At 39.6% G+C, this 21,345-nt stretch overlaps 3 protein-coding genes across 3 annotated transcripts; 1 reads left to right on the top strand and 2 right to left on the bottom strand.

Annotated features, from left to right (window-relative positions):
• Positions 1–21: 21 nt before the first annotated feature.
• Positions 22–2,133, bottom strand: LOC148086442 (uncharacterized). The gene is made up of 5 exons (XM_087782922.1): positions 2,045–2,133; positions 1,654–1,965; positions 1,534–1,572; positions 1,273–1,395; positions 22–428 (listed from the first exon to the last, which is right to left on the bottom strand). The coding sequence occupies exons 1-5, from the start codon at positions 2,079–2,081 to the stop codon at positions 253–255; spliced, it is 687 nt and encodes a 228-aa protein (XP_087639048.1). The 5' UTR covers positions 2,082–2,133; the 3' UTR covers positions 22–252.
• A 1,326-nt stretch (positions 2,134–3,459) lies between these two features.
• Positions 3,460–13,048, top strand: fsd1 (fibronectin type III and SPRY domain containing 1). The gene is made up of 13 exons (XM_087784562.1): positions 3,460–3,629; positions 4,309–4,404; positions 4,481–4,612; positions 5,830–5,931; positions 6,081–6,103; positions 7,154–7,275; positions 9,433–9,642; positions 9,702–9,800; positions 9,871–10,018; positions 10,131–10,213; positions 11,145–11,396; positions 12,305–12,393; positions 12,454–13,048. Exons 1-13 carry the CDS (start codon positions 3,615–3,617, stop codon positions 12,562–12,564), a joined length of 1,482 nt encoding a protein of 493 aa, XP_087640688.1. The 5' UTR covers positions 3,460–3,614; the 3' UTR covers positions 12,565–13,048.
• A 96-nt stretch (positions 13,049–13,144) lies between these two features.
• LOC148086440 (signal-transducing adaptor protein 1-like) lies at positions 13,145–20,719 on the bottom strand. Its single transcript, XM_087784563.1, has 12 exons — positions 20,534–20,719; positions 19,180–19,251; positions 18,852–18,971; positions 18,707–18,763; positions 18,512–18,645; positions 17,816–17,947; positions 17,492–17,561; positions 16,696–16,798; positions 16,528–16,623; positions 15,453–15,524; positions 15,185–15,370; positions 13,145–13,848 (listed from the first exon to the last, which is right to left on the bottom strand). The coding sequence occupies exons 1-12, from the start codon at positions 20,633–20,635 to the stop codon at positions 13,796–13,798; spliced, it is 1,197 nt and encodes a 398-aa protein (XP_087640689.1). The 5' UTR covers positions 20,636–20,719; the 3' UTR covers positions 13,145–13,795.
• Positions 20,720–21,345: the final 626 nt, after the last annotated feature.

Raw genomic sequence — 21,345 nt, 5'->3', positions numbered from 1 at the left:
AAAGTTTTACCTTACCTTACCTTATAGTATTCTGCACTATACACCTTGAATTTGAGGTTTTTCTTAGAAAAGTTGTGACCACTACAGACTTACAAATATAGAAACAAATGCAAAACTTCATATTTGAATTTTAATCATACTTTCAGTACTGACAGTGTATTAGCTTTGTGTCTCAAAGAGCGGTTCTCATTACACTTCTACTATATACTATTATAAACTTGTTTATGTACACCATCGTGAGACGCTTCACGGTCACTTTCCACGCTGACCTCCAACATGTCGTCTGGATGCGTCTGGACCTGAGGACGTGAGGTCTTGTCTGGAGCTGCTCGGGTTTACAGGTGAGTCCAGTTGTTGGGGGGGTTGCAGACGTTTCTTCTGGATCACTGTTCGTTCGTTGGCGTAGATCGGACATTGAGTCTCTGAAACTAAGAGAAAACTGATATACTGCCCTCTTGCGTCCATTTTAATAACTTCAGTCATTGTCTCAAGAGGAAACGGACATCTTTCAAATACACGATCAGGTAAATGAGTAAATAATTCAAATCGATATCGATAAGTTGAAAGCTAAAACACGTAATGCAACCATATGGAAGGATATCAGTTCCATCAGCCTAATGAACGGCTGAATTTTTTTATTGAAATTATGGTCATTTCAATTCCTAAACTTTAAAATTCGATTTAAATGTTGGAATAATAATATCAAAATAAAAGCTTTAACGGCGTCGCATTATTGGCCGAAATGTTCGATCAACGAGCTCGGCAATCTTTTTATATTTCCTGGTGTTACACCAACATTTTTTTTATTGAATTCAAAAGGCTACGAATGAAAAAGATTACAATTAGAAAATAAATTATAGGAATGAGAATATCGAACCTCTTTTTTTACATAAAAAATAATTGTGTTAGTTTATAATATAGTTTCAACAGACCATAAACACCTCCCTGTAGATCTTGCTTTACATATTTTAATTTTCTTGAAGTGGAATTCTTTATATTTTCCTTTTCCTTTTATGTCAAATCATTGTGAAACGCTGAAGTTACAGTTATCTGCTGCTATGGTTTCACAAAGAAATGAGAAACCACAGAAACCACACTTTGCAAGAACAGATTCATGACAGTATTGTACGTGCTTGTTAAATCTACAAGTACAATTATTCAAACTTTGAAAAAGGACGAAACCTTCTAAATGGTGCAACTATGATAGATAACCAATGTGAAAGTGCTTGTAAGACTTTGATCTGAAGTCTGAGAGAAGGGAAAGAAGGTTACCTGTGCGACGGCCTTTTTTCCATCCGCATAACAAAAGCACGATAAACAGTAGTTTCACAGCAAGACAACATCCTCCTGGAATAACTACAATTTTCCAGTCATCATCAGTCGGATTACCAGCAACTGGCAAGAAAGAAAAATTAAAAATGATCACAGAAAACATGTTACCAGCATACAACAATTGTAAAAACATGAATGTCATAACAAAAGCTCAGTCTGTTTTGTCAAAAAAATATGTTTTTTTGTCAACAAGAGACAAACCTGGTGTAGGTTTTGTTGTGTTATCCACATAGGTCTGCACTGTTATAGAGGAAATAATTTGGCTTTAAGAAGGGATGTAACCTGGAAACATGTTTGGCAGGTGTGTTTCCCAAAACTCACCGATTATTTCAGTTCCATTGCTTCTTATTGTTTTTATAAATGGAATCTCGCGTTCGCCCCCGCAGAAGTACCAGCCGCTGTCTTCTTCGGAAACATTTGACATGAGGAAAGTCCAATATTTATCTTTGTATGTACAGTTCTTCTGATTACATAGCAACTCTCTCCTCGTGGTTCCACTCAGAGTCCTCTCTATGGAAATGTCCAAGAGGCTCATGCTACACTCCAAGGTCACGGAAGATCCGGGATCAACCAGCAGTTCATTGGTATTTTCATTTAATTTTGCTTTGTAGTGAGCACATGTTACCACGGTCGCTGTGACAGACACACAAAGCAAAGCAATTTTAATTTGTCATAAACAATGAAACATGAATCAAGTTTGTGTCTATCTTACCTGTGAGGAACAGCTGCACACACAACGTTGAAGACATCTTGAGTATGACTTCCTCTCACGTCTACTTTCAAGCCTACAGCTTGTGTGGGTGGTGGGAGGCCACGAAAAGACAATGTCGGAAAAGTAAGTTGAACATTAAAATGGTGTCATTCTGAGTGCGGAAGGTATGGATGGTTAACTGAAACGCGTTACAGGAAAGACTTGTTAACCAAGAGATGAAAAACCCTAGACTTGTTAACCACTGTGGGTTTTGGTTTATATTCACTATGTCACACTCAGTTTCTATGGAGACCAAACATTTGTACAAAGTAGCAGTTTTATATTTAACAATTTGATTATTTTTCTATAAAGACAAATAATTTTATGAATATTTGCTTTCTATTGAAAATGCTATTGAGAGTGGAGAGTGTTGTTTCTGACTATCCTTCAGTATGTATGATCACTTTCTTTTTTTTACGAGTTCACATTCTCAGTACCCAATACTTGAACTGAACAATTTGAAGGTTAGTCAGTAAGTAAGTAATTTATATTTATAGAGCGCTTTTCCAGACCAGGGTCACAAAGCGCTTAAACAATCAAAACTCAATAAAATATATAATTAAAAGGTCAAGATAACACCGAGAACAACACACGACTCTCAGAAAATCAAGCAAAAGCCTGCATGAATAAAAAAGTCTTAAGATGTTTCATGAAGGAGTCAGTAGTCAATGTACTCAAATTACTAAAATATATAAGTAAGTAATTTGTATTTACATAGCGATTTTACAGACCAGGGTCACAAAGTGCTTAAACAATCAAAACAATACTCAATGAGATATATACTTAAGAGGTTAAGATAATCCTGAGAACAACACAGGAGTTCCAGGAAATCAAGGAAAAGCCTGAACAAATAAAAATGTCTTGAAGATGTTTCTTAAAGGAGTCAGTAGTCAATGTACTCAATTTACCAAAATATATAAGTAAGTAATAAGTAAGTAATTTGTATTTACATAGAGCTTTTCCAGACCAGGGTCACAAAGCGCTTAAACTATCAAAACAATACTCAATAAAATATATATACTTAAAAGATCAAGATAATCCTGAGAACAACACAGGAGTCTCAGAAAATCAAAAAAAGCCTACAGGAATACAAATGTCTTAAGATGTTTCTTGAAGCAGTCAGTAATCAATGTACTAATTTACTAAAATATATAAGAAAGTAAATCAAAAATATCATTAATAAACCTACCTAAATAGCAATTCGTAAGTAATTTGCAATTTACAGCTATTGTTAATTTGTATTCATATAAAATAAGGAAATAAACGGAGAGAGGTCACATTTCCTGAAGCACGTGAAGGCGCCACCGTGACCAGAAACACCACTACCCACAATTCTCATCACGCGCCTGCGCAGAACGCACCCTTCGGCCCGAGGCGTTGGTGGTTGTGTCCGTCCGAAGATGTACTGCGCTCCGGCGGCATCCCTTCCACCTCCGCGGCTTCACTAAAGCGAAAAGCAAGGCGACGGAAGGTGAATCCGCGGGCCACGGGTTCGAGGCACCATCGTTCTCCAGCAGCTCTCAGCGGCGGGATGGGAGACCAGAAGGTGAGCCGGAGGAACAGGTGTCTCTGAGGGTTCAGGGCGTAGCGTACAAAGGGACCGAAGGAGGATCGTATTCACACCCGCTCACGGTCATCGAATGTCGGCTTATATCGGAGCAGGGAGAGCGTTTACAGCGAGGGTCTCGGGTTGTGACATGAATGTGGGTGAATGATGGAGTCAGGGCCTCGATGGAGCTTCTTTCTAGCACCGGGTTATGAATGAATGACGTGGAGTTTGGAGACAACATCCCAGGATGGCTTTACATAAGCGCTCGTAGGTGCAGCTTTAGAGGCGGATCTTCCTGCCTGCTGAGCTGCATGATTGAATTATGAATGTGCATCCTTCCGTCCGTGAAGCCAGATCCCCCTCTGTCCCTTCCTGTCCCTTCCTGTCCCGGTCCACACCCAGTGAGGGTCACCACAGAGACACTAGATCCAGTGGAGACCATCAACCCAGGCTGATGCTCTTCTTCTTCTCTCTCTCTCTTGGATGAGGAACAATCCTGAGGCACTTTCCAGCATAAATAATTCTGAGCTAAAAATATGCTCGTAGACACGTGAAGGTGGCGCACTGGAGCATGAGGAATAATTCAGAAACACTCTTGACAACCTCCCCCCCAGGGTTACTGTCGCCTCCTTTTTTACTATTTGTTCGTTTTGAAATGTGGAATCTCTTCTTGCAGGAATCGCTGCGCAAGATCATCCAGACGCTGGCCAACAAGAATGAGGAGATCTCCAACTTCGTCTGCGGCCTCAAGCAGAGCCTGGACAACCTGGAGGTACTCTTGATGTCGTCTCACGCGACCTCCTCCTCCTCCTCCTTCTTCTTCTAACGGTCTCTCGTTTTTTCCACAGGCCAACTCCGGCCGAGTCCATGAGGACCTGGAGTCCGAGTTCGGCTCCCTGCACGGGATCCTGGACGAGATGAAGGAGAGCATGTTGACGCACATCAAGCAGGAGAGAGCCAGTCGCACCTATGAGCTGCAGGTATGAGCCTCGCTACCTGGACACCCTTGAACAGAGAAAACTAGTGGGAAAAAAGACACTTAACCATGTCTTGTCTAAATCATTTCACATTTCGCAAATAATGTCTCCTCAATACTATGGTCTGTAACAGTTCTATATTAATATCCAGATTTGTAATGAAATATGATGTAATCTTTTGTAAGAGTATAACTATATTTATTTAAGAATATAAATAATGGATAAACGAAAAAGAAAAAAAAGAGAGCCTATTACTAATGTTGAGTTAATCCTCAAAATAATGTATTTTATTAGGGCAGGGTATCAAACCTCGCTTCTTTTGTGGCGATGCTTCAGGTCTTTCCGTATCAAGATTCGATACCCACTTGATAATGTGTGGATTTTTCTGATAAAGCTTGACCAGAGCAGTGAACTTTAGATCGATTTTTGACTTCTTTTGCATGTGAAGTTATTTATTTATATTTTTCTTGTAGAACTAGAAATGTACCACAGCTCGTAGATTTGTACCATGTGTAACGTCATTTTATTTTTGTTAGAAAATGGTGAAAAAACAAAAAGGTAATCGAAAAAAATTATCTTTTAAGAACCGGTATCAAAGTAAAGGTATCTGCAAAAAAATAAATAATTCCTTAACACTGGACAAAAAGAAAAAGGGAGGCATGTAATGTTTAACCTTTATTTTTCTCCACTCTTCTTTTTGTGTGGTGACACTATGAAATATTGAAATAAGGTAACACAGAAAATGAGCAATAGAAAAAGAGATTCAAGTACCAAGGCAGCCGTTCTGAGGCTATCTGTCCTAGCACAGCTGTTATGTTCTTTAAAGTGACGGTTAAGGAATGCAGTTGTTTTAGAAACCATCTCAAGTTAAGATGCAAAGGCATGAAAAGCAATTCAATCGTAGATATAGAAGTTGTGTAACCAGAACTAATGCCTTTACTAAATGAAGAAAGAAGCCAGGTCAGTGCAGGTCTGCTACTGCAGCTGCAACACAACAAGGCCTCTATATAACCGGGTAAAAATTACAAGGTCGAGTGTGGGGTTTGAACCCACGACCTGGGGACACGTCCAGGTAAAAAGAGGACGTAGAGAAAGTGATACATGAGACTTGTTTATGTGTGTGGTCGAAGCGGAGCCGTGACTCTCAAATGATGAGTTGTTGGAGTGACAACAATGAAGCCGTTGTGCTCCAAGGTGAGCTGACAGTCTTTGTGTCTCAGAGTCAGCTGAGCGCTGGATCCAAAGCCCTGGAGAGCTCCGAGGAGCTGCTGGAGCTGGCCAATCAGACGCTCTGCTCCTCTCAGACGGACAGCTTCTCTCAGGTAAATGACCCCTCCTGCCCCCCCCAGTGCTGTTAAATGATTGACGGTGTTAGCGTCAGACATGTTAACACGAGCAGCTGCAGTGACACTCAGTCATCTCTCCGCTCCGTATCTCTTCTCTTTCTTCCTCCGCTGCTTCTCCACTCCAGGCGGCCAAAGACATTAAGGATAGGTATGGTACTGCACCTCTGTTGTTCCAGTCAGAACTCACGTCATGCATGTCCCGCCTCCTCCATCCTGCAGACACACACTTGTGTTGTTGTGTCATTGTGTCCCTGTAGCTCGTACCATCCAGTGTAACCCCCCCCCATCCCTCCTGCTTCATCTCCTCATGGTGGACGACGGTCAGAGTAGTCGGTCTAGATAGAACTTCTTCTCCCCCTGAGTTACTGTTGTTTAGATGATTCAATATTCAGTCCAGGATCAACGAGACAAAAGTTCTTTGTGTGTCGTTTTCAAGCTCTGCTCTTTGAGTTTGTTGTGTATTGTCTTCAGTCTTGGTTGTGTGTTCCATTTTCATTTCACTTGTGTAGAATTGGGTTGTGGGTTTGTTAGATGAATAGAAAGTGTGTTGTGCCTCATTCTGGGATCCCTGTTTATCTTAATTATTTATTAATTAATTATTAGTGTTGGATTGTGTGTCATCAGTCATTTTTGTGTTTAGGCTTTTATGTGTCTTATTGGTTGTGTTCTTTCTTATTTGTGTGCTCACCAGATACTTCAAAGCCTTCTTTTAGTAACCATCTAGTCGATCGTACTAGTGAAGGGGTTGGGTTCTCTTTCTTTGTGTAATGTCTTTTTTGTTGCTTTTGTGTTTCTTTGTTCCCTTTTTCGTATCATGTTTGTGTGTATTTCTTTCTTTATTTCTTGTTCACTATATTTTTGTCTTTCTGTTTGTGTGTTTATTTAATGTTGTCCATGTGTTTGTTGTTTCATGGAATAATACAAACATGAGTTTAATTATACTTTTTATTTTTATTTTAAAGTTGCCTGAAAACGACACACAACTATTTTTCTTTGCGAATCAATCAAATTTAAAATGACATTCAAGAGCAATATTTCACCAGATTCTTTACTTTCTTATGGCGTCAGATACTTCATTACAGATCCTACTCCGGTTCTCTATTGAATATTGAATTAAATCCCCAACAGAGACCGTCTGTGAAGATGATCCAAGCATGTTTGTGCGAATGTGACTCATGGTGTGTGTCCGTGTGTGCAGCGTGACGATGGCTCCGGCCTTCCGACTCTCCCTGAAGGCCAAAGCCAGCGACAACATGAGTCATCTGATGGTGGACTTCAGCCAGGAGAGGGAGATGCTGAGGGCTCTCAAGTTCCTCCCAGGTCTGTTCACGACTGTCACGTTTTTATTTTCACCTCCAGTTTTAGATCTCGTTGAAAGGTGTCGATGAGCTGTGATGATCATGTCGGTGCATCTGTAACACAACACATAAATGACTCGTATTAACATGTTTGCACATAATGAAACCAACATCTTTATTCAACTCATTTACAGTTATTGTTTCATGCATCTCTCAAGAAATCATGAAAATACAATTGGATTCCCTATTTACCAGATTAAATTGATCAATTTTTTTGCTATAATTCAAGTGAGACGTTCGGTTAACAATTCAAAAAGGATTTACCTGCTTCTTCCAGTGAAGTGTGAGCTGACTGCATCGATTTGAGTCCCCCAAGTGCCCCAGGAAAATGACCCCAAATTGTCTTAATGATTTATATTTGATCCGCCCATTTCCTTTTCACGGAAAAGGGAAGCAACGTAAAACTATTTTTGTAAAAAAGTGATTTAAAAACAGAAATTATTCTTTAAAATGTTCCCACTTTATCAAGCCAAATGTGACAGTGACCGAGTGTAGCTCATTATTTTGGAGAACTTCAGCTGTCGATGAGGGTTAGAGGTCGAGGATAGATGGTTGTTTCTCATGTGTTCACCTGCGGGCCAACAAGGAAACCAGAGACGGGGAGTAGAGATGGTCTTCAGTCAGATCTTATCTGATACTAGAGTCTAATCAGTACCTTTGATGCCGCACTACACTTTTACTCTCATCTCCTGGTATTTATAGAAACTCTCTTGTATATCCGTAACCCTTGTTGTGAGAAACACTTAACTAGGATGGCTTAGAGCGAAGTGAGAAACTGCAACTATAGTTGAAATGCAGAGGTGAACTGAAACCTGAGGTTTTACATTTACTGAGGTTTAGTTCATGTTTACAATCAGTAGAGCTACACACTCAAAACAACAAAAATATAAATAAATGGGATCATTAAAATAAATTACTTTTAATATATCCTTAAATCAGTTAAATATCACTCTCGTTTGTCCATCTACTCTTGTTTGTTTTCCTTTTGGAAATATTTTAGCTACCTATAGTTTTCCTGGAAGATCACTTGATGAAGTTGTTTAAATCCGGGCGACTGGCACCGTCCTACCACCAGGTGGAGTACTGGATGAATACCAGTTCCTAGATCACTCTGGGAGTCTCACCCTCAACGAAAAGAATCTTCTTCTTTTTTTTTTCCCACTGTCCAAAGACCGGCAGAGGTTGTTGAAAGTGGGACAGTGTTACTCATGGTTTTATTCTCTGGTGTTCACTGTCTCTGCCTTGTAAGCTAGTAGATATAGTGTCGTGAGATCTGTCGCTGCTTTCTAGTGCTTTCCTGAAGTTATGAAACGTCTCCGTTCTCCTTCTCTCACAAACTTCCAGTTTCATGATCGACTCTGATCTGTCAATCAAGTGTAACTAGGGGAGGGGCTTTCGTTTCTACATGTCCCTGATTCCCCTTGTAAGAAATATTTAAATATAACTTGATGTATTTTTTACCCTTATTTCTATTGAGCTACATTCATCTGTAAAATTGCATGTTGTTTGCTCCCAGTCAATGACACACGGCGGAAATATTATAATTCAAATACAGGTACAATACTACAATAGCCCAATTTATTTGAAAAAAACATGTACAACAACAAACAACAAACAACACTTTTCCTAGTGTATGACCTTTTAATTTTCATGTAAAATGTATTGAAACATCTTGACTTTCCAGTCATTGAAACCGCAGCTCTCGATTAAAGCCTCGTGTTAAAAGTTGTTTCATCACCTCAGGGTGAAAAGGGGGGCCTCCAGAACTGTGTAGACCACGCTGGTTTTAATGTTCCAGGTCATTGTGAGACGTCTTTGCTGTGCAGCTGTATCTGCAGCGGCCTGTGGCTCCGTCGATCATCCGGCACATTTGTTGTGGTTGTGTTGTTTGTGTGGGACGAGGAGCCTGCACAAGACGCCTGTCATCTGCATCTTTTGTTCTCTGCAAGCTGCCCTCTCCTGTTGTGTCGCACTTGAGATCGAGTCACGAGCGGCCCCTAGTGGCAGAAACTTACACACTTTACCTTGAGTTGTTAAATGAGTTGAAGAAAAGCCAGAACAAGTGACGAGACACTGTCGTGTGAAAGTTTCTCAACTGTTTGTGCGTTTGTGTGTCCAGTTCCTGCCACGCCGGAGATCCAGACGTCGGAGTGTCAGGTGTGCGACAACACCGTGAGCCTGGTGTGGAGCCTGCCTGAGCCCGACAGCAAGATCGACCACTACATACTAGAACATCGACGTACCAACCACGAAGGTCCGCCGCGCATCCGAGAGGACTACCCCTGGATGGTGGTGGAGGGGATCAAAGAGACGGAGCAGACGCTCTCAGGTCAGAGCCTGAAGTTCCTGACGCCGACACACCCCAGGATTCTAAATCTTTACCTTCAGGTCTGCGCTTCGATACCCGCTACATGACCTTCAGAGTGAAGGCCTGTAACAAGGCGGTCGCTGGAGAGTTCTCCGAGCCCGTGACACTAGAAACCCACGGTGAGGTCACGTGACGGATGTGTCGTTTTCCACAGACATGGCGTCTGAACGGTTGTGTTTTGCGTCTCAGCGTTTTCCTTCAAACTGGACTCGGGTTCCTCCCACCAAAACCTGAAGATCGAGGACTTGGCCGTGGAGTGGGACAGCAGCGGAGGGAAAGTTCAAGACATGCGTAAAGAGAAGAATCGCACCAACTCGCCCTTGCAGTCGCCCGCCAGGTGAGTAGAAACCTGGATGAAGATGCTCACAGGAGACGACTTCAGAAACATGTTTCTTACTTCTTCTGTTGAGCAAATATCCAGAAGCGTTCTTGCTCTTCTGCTCCTTCAGATCAGCCCTGATGTCACCAAAGAGAGCGCCCATCACCCGACCGGGCCGCGACCGCTTCACTGCTGAGTCCTACACTGTGCTGGGTAAGAAAATGAAGAAAATCTTGTATCTTTTTTAATTAAATTTTGAAACGTTGGCATATTTATACCTATATTTTTATATTGCATTTAAAAGGCAAGAATTTAAACAAATTTAATATATAAGATTTCATTTTTAATTATTGTAATAAGAATATCCAGTGTATCCTCTCATCCCCAGTCGTCACCAGGATCTGACAGGATTTAATTTTTCCTTTAGTTCCGTAAGATGGCATTTTTTTCATTTATACCCACAGTATTGAAATATGAGCCAGAAAATAACCAGCTTAAAATGGAATAAGATAAGATTTAAAAAGGCTAAAAATCCACTTCGTCAATGGCTCTGACATCATCCATTTCAAAACTTCCTTTGCCTTTTAAAATGCATAAGTAAAATGTACGAAATAATATATATATATATATATATATATTTATGCTCGTATGTTTTACTCAATTAAAAAAAAAAAAGCCAACAAATTCAAACAATCAATATAGGATTTATCGAAATGAATTACATTTGTTGTATACATTTTGAACTATTCAGTATTGTGAAGCGACTGATATACTTGGAGATATTCTAGTTTTATATAATTACGACTGTAAAGTCAGAGATTTAGTAAATAATCATTGGATAACCTTCATTTTCCTACTTTGACTCTTGAAGCTGAGAATATGTGTTTGTTCTCCACGTCAATCACACGAGGTCTAAAGTCACAGCAGACCTGAGAACACTCCAACAATAGGCTTGTGGTTGTTCAGAAGGAACAAAACGTGGTCACATGCAGCTGCTCCGTGTCGTCTTCTAAAAGAATGCCAACGATTCTTCGCGGTGACGACTGAACAGGAACATGGATTACATAATGTGACGCAACATGTCTTCATTTCTAATCCTCTCATTATCGCGTGGATACTCAACGTTCTCTCCGTGTTCCCTCAGCCGACACGGCCATCGAGGCCGGCCAGCACTACTGGGAGGTTCGCTTCGACAAGGAGAGCAAGACGTTCGCCGCCGGCGTGGCCCTGCGGAGCCTGGGCCGCTTCGACCAGCTGGGAAAGACGGGAGCGTCCTGGTGCATCCATCTGAACAACTGGCTGCAGCAGAGTCTCACCGCCAAGCACAACAACAAAGCTCGCACGCTGGACTGCAGCATCCCCTGCAGCGTGGGCGTCTACTGCAACTACGAGGAAGGTCAGGCTCGCACAGTCTGTCCGACCAATGTCTTCATGTCCGACTGTGAGGCTCCTAGTGTTGATGTATTAGCTCAGCACACAAGACCAGCACAGATAAAGTGCAGGTCTCTGATATTCATTTGAAAAGCACAACACAAGCTACAGTTGATTTGGGAGTTTGGAAAAGTAACAAGTAAAATCCAGTTTTATTTTTCTAACCGACCGACTTTAAAGTAAGTCAATATTTTGTCACACAAGCCACAATATTTATTCGAGGGAAAAGATTCCAGATATTGTAGAGTTTTTCTAGACTCTGCCAGTTCTTAGTGGATCTGGATCGAAATGAGTGACCAAACCTTTAAAATGTTCCAACATCCAGATGGAACTTTAATTTTAAGTTTGACAAAATCTCCTCGGCAGAGATAATGGATGACCAGATGTCCAAGGATGGCTACAAAATACTAGGATGTGTGTTGGCAAGAATCTGGCGACATGATTAGGATGAAGATACAAGGCCAATATACGATTATATTGTGATACAGTATGAACAAGGACATATTTGTAGTATTGTTCAGTACTTGACTCTGGTGTTGCAGAATTTACATACATGACTCAGGTCGAAGTTGTAACTTGTCTCATTCGTTTTGAAACCAAAATATGTCCAAACATTTGCTTAAAAAGCTGCTGGAGTCCACTGTATCCTCTCGTCCTCAGTCGTCACCATGATCTCACAGGGTTTTATTTTTTGTTTAGTCCCGTAGGAGGTAATAAAATGGCATTATTTTATTTATACCCACCTTAATTGAAATATGAATCATAAAATAAGATTTAAAAAGGCTCAAAATGCATTTCTTTAATGGCTCTGACATGAACTGTTTCCTGATCTAAACGCGTGTCTCACATGTTGACTTGTGTGTGTGTGGTCAGGAGTTCTATCCTTCTTCAACGGCAAAACCAAGCAGCTGCTACACACGTTCAGGACAAAGTTCCAGCAGCCCATCCTCCCTGCCTTCATGGTGAGCCCGGTCACTCTCGAGTCCGTCTCTCCTCAGAGTCTGACCCTCGTCTGTCCGCAGGTGTGGAACGGGAGTTTCTCGGTGGTCACGGGTCTGCAGGTTCCGAGCGTGGTGCTCAGTGGTCAGCGGAAGAACAGCAACACCAGCAGCTCCAACGCCAGCATCAACTAATGATGGAGGTTTTCTGAGGCTTCCTGACGATCGGCACCACGGAGCGGCGGCTCCACCGCAGACTCAGGAGGGCGATCTTCACCAGGGCTGCATGTCTGTGACGCCCGGGACAGTTTTTGTTGAGTTTCCCTCTCTCTGTTTAACACGGTATCATTGCTGCTAGAGCAAAGACTTAGCGCTGGCCGCTGCCCTCCGCCCTCTACTATACGCTACGTGTCTGCTGCAGCTGAAGGATCTGCTCTCCCTGTGCCTTCCTTCTCGTCGTACAAGAAAGTTAGCCAGTGTTTTGTATCCGTGTCGACATAACTTATCACCCGTATGTAACCTCGGTCATCTACGTTATCACCCCCGTCATATATCAACGTGTTAAACATGAGAGATGCTACTTGCTAAAGGCTCCGTCATCATGCGACGAACGCTTGGTGTGTTTCTGTAGATCAAGAACACGACTCTTTACAGCCTCTAGTCCAAATATAACACAATAGCTAGTAGACGATGGGACTTCAGCTTCGTCTTATGTTTGCACACGTTTGTTTTTTTTTGTGTAGCCTGCCATGGTTTAAAGAGACAGAGATTTGAGTTTTATTTCACATGTTTATTGTAAATAGTTTGAATATTTCCACTATAATGCATCAGTTATGGCGGTAATAAACGAGCGACTAATACACCCTGATGTGTGTTTCTATACAGAAGTGGTCCAGTAGTCCTGGGAGGAACAATCTTTATCAAACAAACGATGGAGGACAGAATTCACAAAACGTCAGAGATGGTTCCACTGGGATCAACTGTTCTCATGTACAACTATGAACACAGTTTGAGATGAGTTTCATGTCAGCAGAAGCAGGACAGAAATTAAAGAAGATTTCACGTTCATCCTGGACTAAGATTGTAACCAAAGTTGGCGTCAATGCAATAACAACCACTCGAGGTCCTGGTTCGAATAATTGGATTATTAAAGCATGGACATCATTATTTACATGGACGTCATACAGTAAAATATATTTTAAAAAAAACATTTTACCCTAAAAAACTGTCCTTCACATTAAAAAATGAACATGTAAAAAAAGTGCAAAACCAAACAAGACGTGCAAAAGTACAACTCTGTTAGACGCAAACATCAGTGTCAGTGTCTGAGCCAGCAGGGGTGACTCACCTGCACCTGTCGGTGCAAGTACCTGTGCCGAGCAGCTTAACTTGGAGGGTGAGGGGGGGACACTTCCGCCAGTAGAGGTCACTCCAGGCACTTGCCCTGTTTTTCCAGCTTCTGCTTGAGCTCTGAAATCGCTGCAGAGAAGGTTGAAAGATCGTCACAAAAAATATATTTTAATGTCGCAGAAATGTAACCTCAAACCAGTTCATCTTCGTTTGGTTATATCACGTTTTAAAACGTTGTTCTCATGGTAACATGACCCATTCAAAAGCACACGTTCATTATTTCCTACTTCTTCGAACGCACCTCGAAAATAACCCGCGGCACTTCCGTCAGCGAGGTGAGTCTCTTCGTATTGTTAATGTGACAGACTTTTCAATTCAACTATGAACATTTGTTATTCCACAGAAGTGGATAGTAGGAAGTTTTATGGAAGAATAACCAGAACATTTAGCTAAGATTTTAATAATTGTACAAAAACAATAGTAAAATGTTTTATCTCCACATACATAAATATGTATTAAAATTAACGTTTTTATTGTCACGTTGGTTCGAATAAGCTTGTAATACGAGGTTGTAAATTTAATCTGAGAATAACTGCTCTTATTGATCAGCTAAACTAGCAATTTTACCATTAAGTTTAAAATGTAATTTACTGTATAATTCAGTTTAAAACAACTTCATTTTAAAGGTGTCTATCTATTTTTGGTTATCAATGGCGTGCTTAACCTTAAAGCATGGAGTTATAAAAGAAACAAATACAACTTCCTTATTTACTTGCTTGTCTTTCAGTGTTGAAATGGTTCTTGCTAATACCTACATATGATATATAGTGTCGGTAAAAAGAAAACTTCAGAGCGTTAATCATATTCAAGTATTTTAAAATTAACTCCAAATAAAAAAATGCAGATTTATAATATATCTATATATTTGAAATATATATATGTTCTACTTCATATATATTTTCAAGACCTAATAGATGGTCATGCGGACTGACCCTGATCAACAATATTAAAATTATAGAACGATAATACTGTGAGGAAACACTGTATGAAATGATTAAATAATTCATTACCTTCAACAAAACATATTTGGATAAACACCCACTAGCACGCTCACCACAACATCGCTCTATCCAATGTATTTGTGAAATAAACTGGTGATTTAAAGATCACTATTACAAGATGCTAGTTTGGGAGAACATATTTAGATACAACTTTATTCATCACTTGGTAGAATTCATTCTAGAAATTATATTAATAGAAGAGCTGAAACTAGTATAAATAAAAAAGGAAGTGGCATATTTTAAAGGACAAGAATAAGTATGTAAAAATAGAGGGTTTTAAGGACAAACTCAAATGGAAACTGGTCTTGGATTGCTCTGAACCACATTTTTGCACTCAACACAAACACTGCTGGGTGTTCAGATAAGAATGCGAACGAGAACAAGATGAACATTTTGGGACTCACTCAGGCTAAGAGGGTTTGCTATACCCCTCATCCTGGCATCTCTGCTGGGGAGGCAGAGGGACGTCGACACGGTGGGCACATGCTTCCGAGGAGCAGGAAGGGGAGGCGGAGACTTCCTCCCCTCGTCACACGACGCCGAACGGAGCCGAGGAGGAGGAACGAAGGAATCCTGCTGCTGATCCTCCACTGAGGGAATCACAAGAATGAAGATTTACCTGTTAGAGGTGTATGTGTTGAGGGGGGCGGGGGGGTGAGGGGATGAAGTTACCTAACTGCAGCTTCTCGGCCTCGTTCAGGTACAGACTGTCAGTAGAGTCTGCTCTTGTCGCTTTTCTTGTCACTAGAAGAGAATAAATAGATCAGCGTTGATCGTGAGAAGAGTAACCGTAGCATTCATTAGTGATTAGTGACGCCGTCGGAACTCAAAGTACAAAATAGTTTACTATAAGTGCCTGTATATTTAAATGAACTCTTAATGCTCTTGAAGTTTGAGCCTCTCACTGACGAGGTTATGTTACAGGTGTCACACCTTGTATTATGGTCTGTGTTTCTCTCATGACTCCATGCATGCAAATAGGTACATTCCCATGTCAATAGCAAGAATGAACTTCCATAGTCTGCAATCCAAGTACATTTATTTAAAAATCGGGGAAGAAAACTTAGTACAAGTAATTTTTTTACTCTGTCTTTTACAATTTGTTTTTGAAATTGCAGTACCATGGAAATATACTAGTGCCATTATATTGAATGGTTGAACTTAACTTTTTTTTTTTAAATGGAAAGGATGTCGTTTTTTAAACAATTTAATTAAAAAATTAAAATATTTTCTAATAATAGTTGCACTATTTTATATATTGAATTTACAAGTTTAAGATAAAAAAGATTGAATTTAGATAATTTATCTTTTATTTATTGGAATTAGAATATCAAAAAGTCGATTCAGTTCAATCGTTATCGTTTAATTATTTTAAAATAAAGAACAAAGTGTTTATATATAGAAGTTGTTAAATTAAATTTTAAAAAAAAGAACTCATTTCAATAAAAAAAATTATCTAGATTTTCAACATTTTAAATTTAAGTAGGTAAGTAATAATTTACAGTAGTTCCATACAGTACTAGCTGCAGTGCCGGTTACTTCTTAACCATCACCAACTAGTTAATGATCAAATATTTTGAATGTTGAGTATGAAAGTATATAGACGATGAAAGGTTTTAACTGAGAAACTTAAAAAAAAAAATACTACAAATAACCAAAGTTTTAATTATGTCTTGGGTTTCTGTCACTGAGTCAGTGGATCCTAACCGGTAAACAGGTCAGAAGAATTTGTGTGTTTAAGAATTACCGGTAACTGGTTTTGGAGGAGGGACTGGAGGTAAAAGTGGTATCCGTGCATTTTGCTCAATCTTCTCTCCGTTCTCATTGTCGGACCGAATAAAAGCTGTTACACATAATGTTAGTTTTTTAAAGAAGTGTCGAGCACAAACGTACCAAAGAATTCATTGGAACTTACAGATTTTCCGTGCATACTGTTGCTCCAGAAGGAGAGGGATCAGGACGCCTTCTGTTTTTTCCACCAAAGAGTCCACCACTCTCTGCAGTGTCGAGCACTGCACCTGTAGACAAGTCACATGTTTGAGGTGATTATTATTGTAATTAACAGAAACGTGACCTTGTTGTTTGACCTCAATAAGAGTCCGTAATTGTTGGTTAGTCACAGGAAAGGTCCGAACACAGATGACTCAGTACCAATGATTAATAGTGCAAGTTCAAGCTGTCAATGGTTTATGAGTGATGAGTTCTTTTCAGTAGAACAACTGATCTTACTTCCTCATATCAATCAACACATTTATATCTCCAACAATAAAACCTTCAAGTGAGTCCGGTGAGTTTTCTCCACACACTCTGGTTTCCTCCCACAGTCCAAATGCAAACAAAGGTGAATGATTCCAGTAAAGTGTGAGTGGTTGTTAGTTGTTGACGTCAATTCGTGAAGGGCACATCAATGAAATGTATTAATAGTATTATAAATATATTAACATTAACTCGAATAATTATCTGGAATCGTTTGAAACTAGTATTTCTGGGATATGAAGCTCAAAGTGTTAACGAGCAGATAAACAAGAAGAAGAACATAACGAAACCATTCAACCATGATCGGAACAGTACGAACGTCAGTCATCGCTGGCCTCACAGATGACTTGAATAGTTCATAAAAGCCACCGCTGTTGCCAAAGGCAGAGATACTTGCGTGGCTGTGTAATACTTCGAGGAAGATGATATAACCGAGAAGTATGACTTAAACCTACTGGATTGTCGACATCGATGGTGAAGCTGGAGTCCTCTGAGGCGGTGACACGGTAGTGTTTGAAGACGGGGCTGTGAGGAGGAGAAGAAGAAATAAACAACTACTATCATAGAACATTTTCCCCCTGGTTAACCCTTGTGATATGTCTGGGTCAAGGTGAACACAAGGGAAGCCTCAACTGTTGTGTTTGTGTTTTCAGGCCTCTGGGTCACCTTGACCCAGACATAACACAAGGGTTAATTAAGATTTTGTTTACGTGTAACAGAATTTGTTGTGTTGGTGTGAGGTGTGTTAACCAAACATAGGTTTGTATATAAAAAAGTACCCGTTGAAGTCTTGTCTGGTGGTGATGGCGTAGGTGTTTCCATCCCTGCCCGGTCTCAGCAGCAGGTTTCCTCTCTGGGCTTCTTTCTCCAGCAGCAGCTCGGCCTCCATCCGTGACACCTTTTGAAAACACCTGCAGGGTAGCCACTGATGGTTAAACATGCATACAAGTACTACACACTAGTGCTGTGTATCGGCAACAATCTGTTGATACGTATCACGATACAGGGACGATACGATATATTGTGATTCAGTAGTAACAAGGATATATTAGTAGTAGTGTTGTCAAGTACTTGATTCTGTTGTTGAAGAATTTACAGAACACATGACTCTTGACAAAGTCTTAACTGCTTTTTTAAAATTATTTTAAACCATAATATGTCCAAAAATTAGCTTTAAAAGCTGCTGGAGTGGACTGTATCCTCTCGTCCTCAGTAATCAGCGAGATCTCGCAAGATTTAATTCTTATTTTAGCTGCAGAGGATGTAATTGCTGCCTCTATGAAAGGGTTGTTGATCTAATGATTTATCAAATGTTTTTATTTTAAACATCATTTTTAAAACAATAAAAAACTATAATTAAATATAAAATATGAGTTGAAAGCAAAGGAAAAAACTTCTTTGACACATATATCTTTTGGAATTGTTTTGGAAAAAGTCAAATCAACACCCAGGGTGAGTCATCCAGCTCTACTCACGCAGGGAGGACGTTCAGGTTTGAGGACTTGACGGGTGGAGTTAAGTTCTTTATCCTCTCCTTCTCTTTCTCCACCGTCTCTATCAGCGTGTGGATCTGTCCTGGCAACAGGTTGATAGACGACGGCACAGACAGCTGCGCACACGAGAATATTAGCAAAAAAAAGTTCATTTATTGAACCAACTACTGAACTCACGTCAGCCACAGAGTAAAGGAAACCCTTCCACAGCTCTCGAGCCTCAGCACTGGGCAGCTTCACGGTCAAGAAAAGATGGACGTGAAGCTCAGTATTTGTTGGTTAAATTGAGTAAATAATAAACAATAATGACAAACTTCCTCACAGTGATATTGATCAACTCGTTCTTCATCTGCAGGTTCAGTCTCGCCGCGTCCAGCTTTCGATCAACACTGTTGTCGTCGGTGATGGAAACCAGTTCACTGAGCTGCAACTTCTCGATGTACTGAGAACACATCCACACACACATCATCAATACTTCAATTCAGGCCTCGTTTATTTGCTGTGTGTTGAAAAATATATATGTTTTCTGAGAAATATATATATATATATATATCTAAGATAAATATATTTCCACATTTTTGCTTACATATTAAAAAAAACAACAATTGTTTTGTGTCCGTTGAATATTGATTAATAATATATTTGCTGACCTCAGATTCCCTTTTGTCGTTAAAGAACAAAACTTGGTCTCCACAAAGACACGCCCATAGTCTCCGGGATTTCTGTGAAGAAAACAGACATTCTGAAATAAAAAAAGAAACAAAGAATGCGAAAGGAAGAGAGTTAATGATCAATAAACATCACGTCCAGGGGTGACGTTTGCAGAGGCGGCTCAATGAGACTATAGAGAACGACCTTTGCTCTGAGATATGTCAGTGTTTCTGTCACGGCCTGAGAGGGTCAGTCTTTTGTGCTTCCAGTCGTTTTTACGAGTGTATCGTGAAGTGTGTACATTGTGTTATCAGTAAGGGAGGGGAGCGGGAAGTCATTGTAAAGCCTGCCTTTCCAGTTAGTCTTAACACATCTGTCAGCCCTCGCTTATTGTAAAGTTAAAAGAGCAGCAGAGATGAGGTTCGACCAGTTGTGGGGACTTTTTGTGCAACTCAGTTTATTATATTTAATTAGGATGTCAGGTGACGTACACGTTTGTAGTCATGAGCGCAATCTTCTTTTCCCGTTTTCCTTTACAGAACAAGCACACAAATACTTCCATGAAATCATGTGCAGGATTAATGAAGACGTTCCTTAAGCATACTTATGCTAATGTACATTTAAAAAAATGTGGTTAACAGAAGGAACAAAACATCCAGTTACACACATGAATGATTGACATCTTTTCATATTAGTTGAGCAAATGTTGGCATCATTGTCGTGACTGAAATCTGGTGCAACTACATTTATAAATATCCACGATAGATATTTCAATAGAGCTTCGTCTGTAAATGAATGTGCTGGTTATTTTAAATGTAATTAAAATAATTATTATTCAATTACATCGAGGGAAACACACAGCATGCGTACAAAGAGACCTAAGTCTTAGAACTATATAATTACAATTAATTAAAAAAACGTGATTTGAATACAATAACATTCATTATCAATTTTTTTTTTTATTATTTGGCAAAATACTATACCATAAAATGTGATTATATTATACAGATATTTTATATTACTCAACTGTGAAATAATACTGCTTAATGAAAACGGTTCCAAATAAACAAAGCCCATACAATTAATGTAATATTATAGATATTTAAACAAACTCAAACTAATAATGTTCCTGTTCTGTCTGAAATTTAAAGACACACAAAAATATATAAATAAATATGGTTCCTGCATGTTATTAGATTGAACTTTGTTATCTTACATATACAGATGTTTTTGACTGTAGTAATTGTACAGTCTGGGGATATATTTTGTTTGCAGACACACAGTTCAATTTACATTTTAATAAGTTATTTTCACCCAATTCTATAAATGTAAGACTGTAAGAATGATCTTTACCTTATCTTTGAAGGACCTCTTCTCCAGAAAGCCCTCATAATAGCAGTGCTGCAGCTGGTTTCGTTGTCGTCCAGGTCTTTTCACCATCGCTGGATTAGTCATATTTCCCTGTAATGCTGAGATCTATTTTTACTCTGCTCGACTTGTCCGTCCTTGTGTTGTACTTGTAATGCTCTAGTTGTTTTCTAAACACCTGTTTCACTCCACCTGACGCGTCACAAACGTCAGCGTCTGTGATTGGCTGAGGGGCGGAAGGGCTGTCTCTAAATGGTTTCATTGGAAAAAAGGGAGGACATTCCCAGCTCATATGGGTAAATAATAATTCTAAATGTAGTTCATTTTTAAAAATATTTTTTTAATTACACATTTACTACAACGTTTGCTTCTATATTTAGGTGAATCAATGTCAACAGTGGTGGTTCTAGAAAGGTAAGGTAAGGTAAAACTTTATTGATCCCTCAGTAAAATCAATAAAGTTTTACCTTACCTTACCTTTCTAGAACCACCACTGTTGACATTGATTCACGCGCCTTCACTATAAACGTTCTATATTAAATGTGAAATGAAGTGAATTTGTCACACTGTTTATAATAAACGTTGGTAAAATAAGGCTTTTATTGTTAAGACCTTTTTGTTGTCGCTTATAGTGTCCTGTGATTGAACTCTGTGATATTTTATTGTTGTGTTTTAAAATGTTGTATGTAATGTATGTAACCTGATGTATGGTGACCTTGAGTGTCAAGAAAGGCGCCTTTAAAGAAAATGCATTATTATTATTATTATTGTGTTATCATCCAATTTGGTGGCGCCCT

This window comes from Callionymus lyra, chromosome 2 (assembly GCF_982586985.1).
Source record: "Callionymus lyra chromosome 2, fCalLyr1.hap1.1, whole genome shotgun sequence".
Taxonomy (NCBI): domain Eukaryota; kingdom Metazoa; phylum Chordata; class Actinopteri; order Syngnathiformes; family Callionymidae; genus Callionymus; species Callionymus lyra.
Note: the sequence above shows the minus strand (reverse complement) of the source record. Positions and strands in the feature narration are given on the sequence as shown.

What these genes read in the sequence shown, in the direction of transcription:
- LOC148086442 (XM_087782922.1), bottom strand. Translation starts at nt 2,081, where the DNA reads ATGTCTTCAACGTTGTGTGTGCAGCTGTTCCTCACAG. An exon ending in TGTGCAGCTGTTCCTCACAG is followed by an intron (nt 1,966 to 2,044) that starts GTAAGATAGACA and finishes TGTCTGTCACAG; the next exon opens with CGACCGTGGTAACATGTGCT. An exon ending in GAAAAAAGGCCGTCGCACAG is followed by an intron (nt 429 to 1,272) that starts GTAACCTTCTTT and finishes GTTTTCTCTTAG; the next exon opens with TTTCAGAGACTCAATGTCCG.
- fsd1 (XM_087784562.1), top strand. An exon ending in GACGGAGCAGACGCTCTCAG is followed by an intron (nt 9,643 to 9,701) that starts GTCAGAGCCTGA and finishes CTTTACCTTCAG; the next exon opens with GTCTGCGCTTCGATACCCGC. An exon ending in CGTGACACTAGAAACCCACG is followed by an intron (nt 9,801 to 9,870) that starts GTGAGGTCACGT and finishes TTTGCGTCTCAG; the next exon opens with CGTTTTCCTTCAAACTGGAC.
- LOC148086440 (XM_087784563.1), bottom strand. Translation starts at nt 20,635, where the DNA reads ATGACTAATCCAGCGATGGTGAAAAGACCTGGACGACAACGAAACCAG. An exon ending in CCATCGATGTCGACAATCCA is followed by an intron (nt 16,799 to 17,491) that starts GTAGGTTTAAGT and finishes ACTTGTCTACAG; the next exon opens with GTGCAGTGCTCGACACTGCA. An exon ending in TCCTCCAAAACCAGTTACCG is followed by an intron (nt 15,525 to 16,527) that starts GTAATTCTTAAA and finishes ATTCTCTTCTAG; the next exon opens with TGACAAGAAAAGCGACAAGA.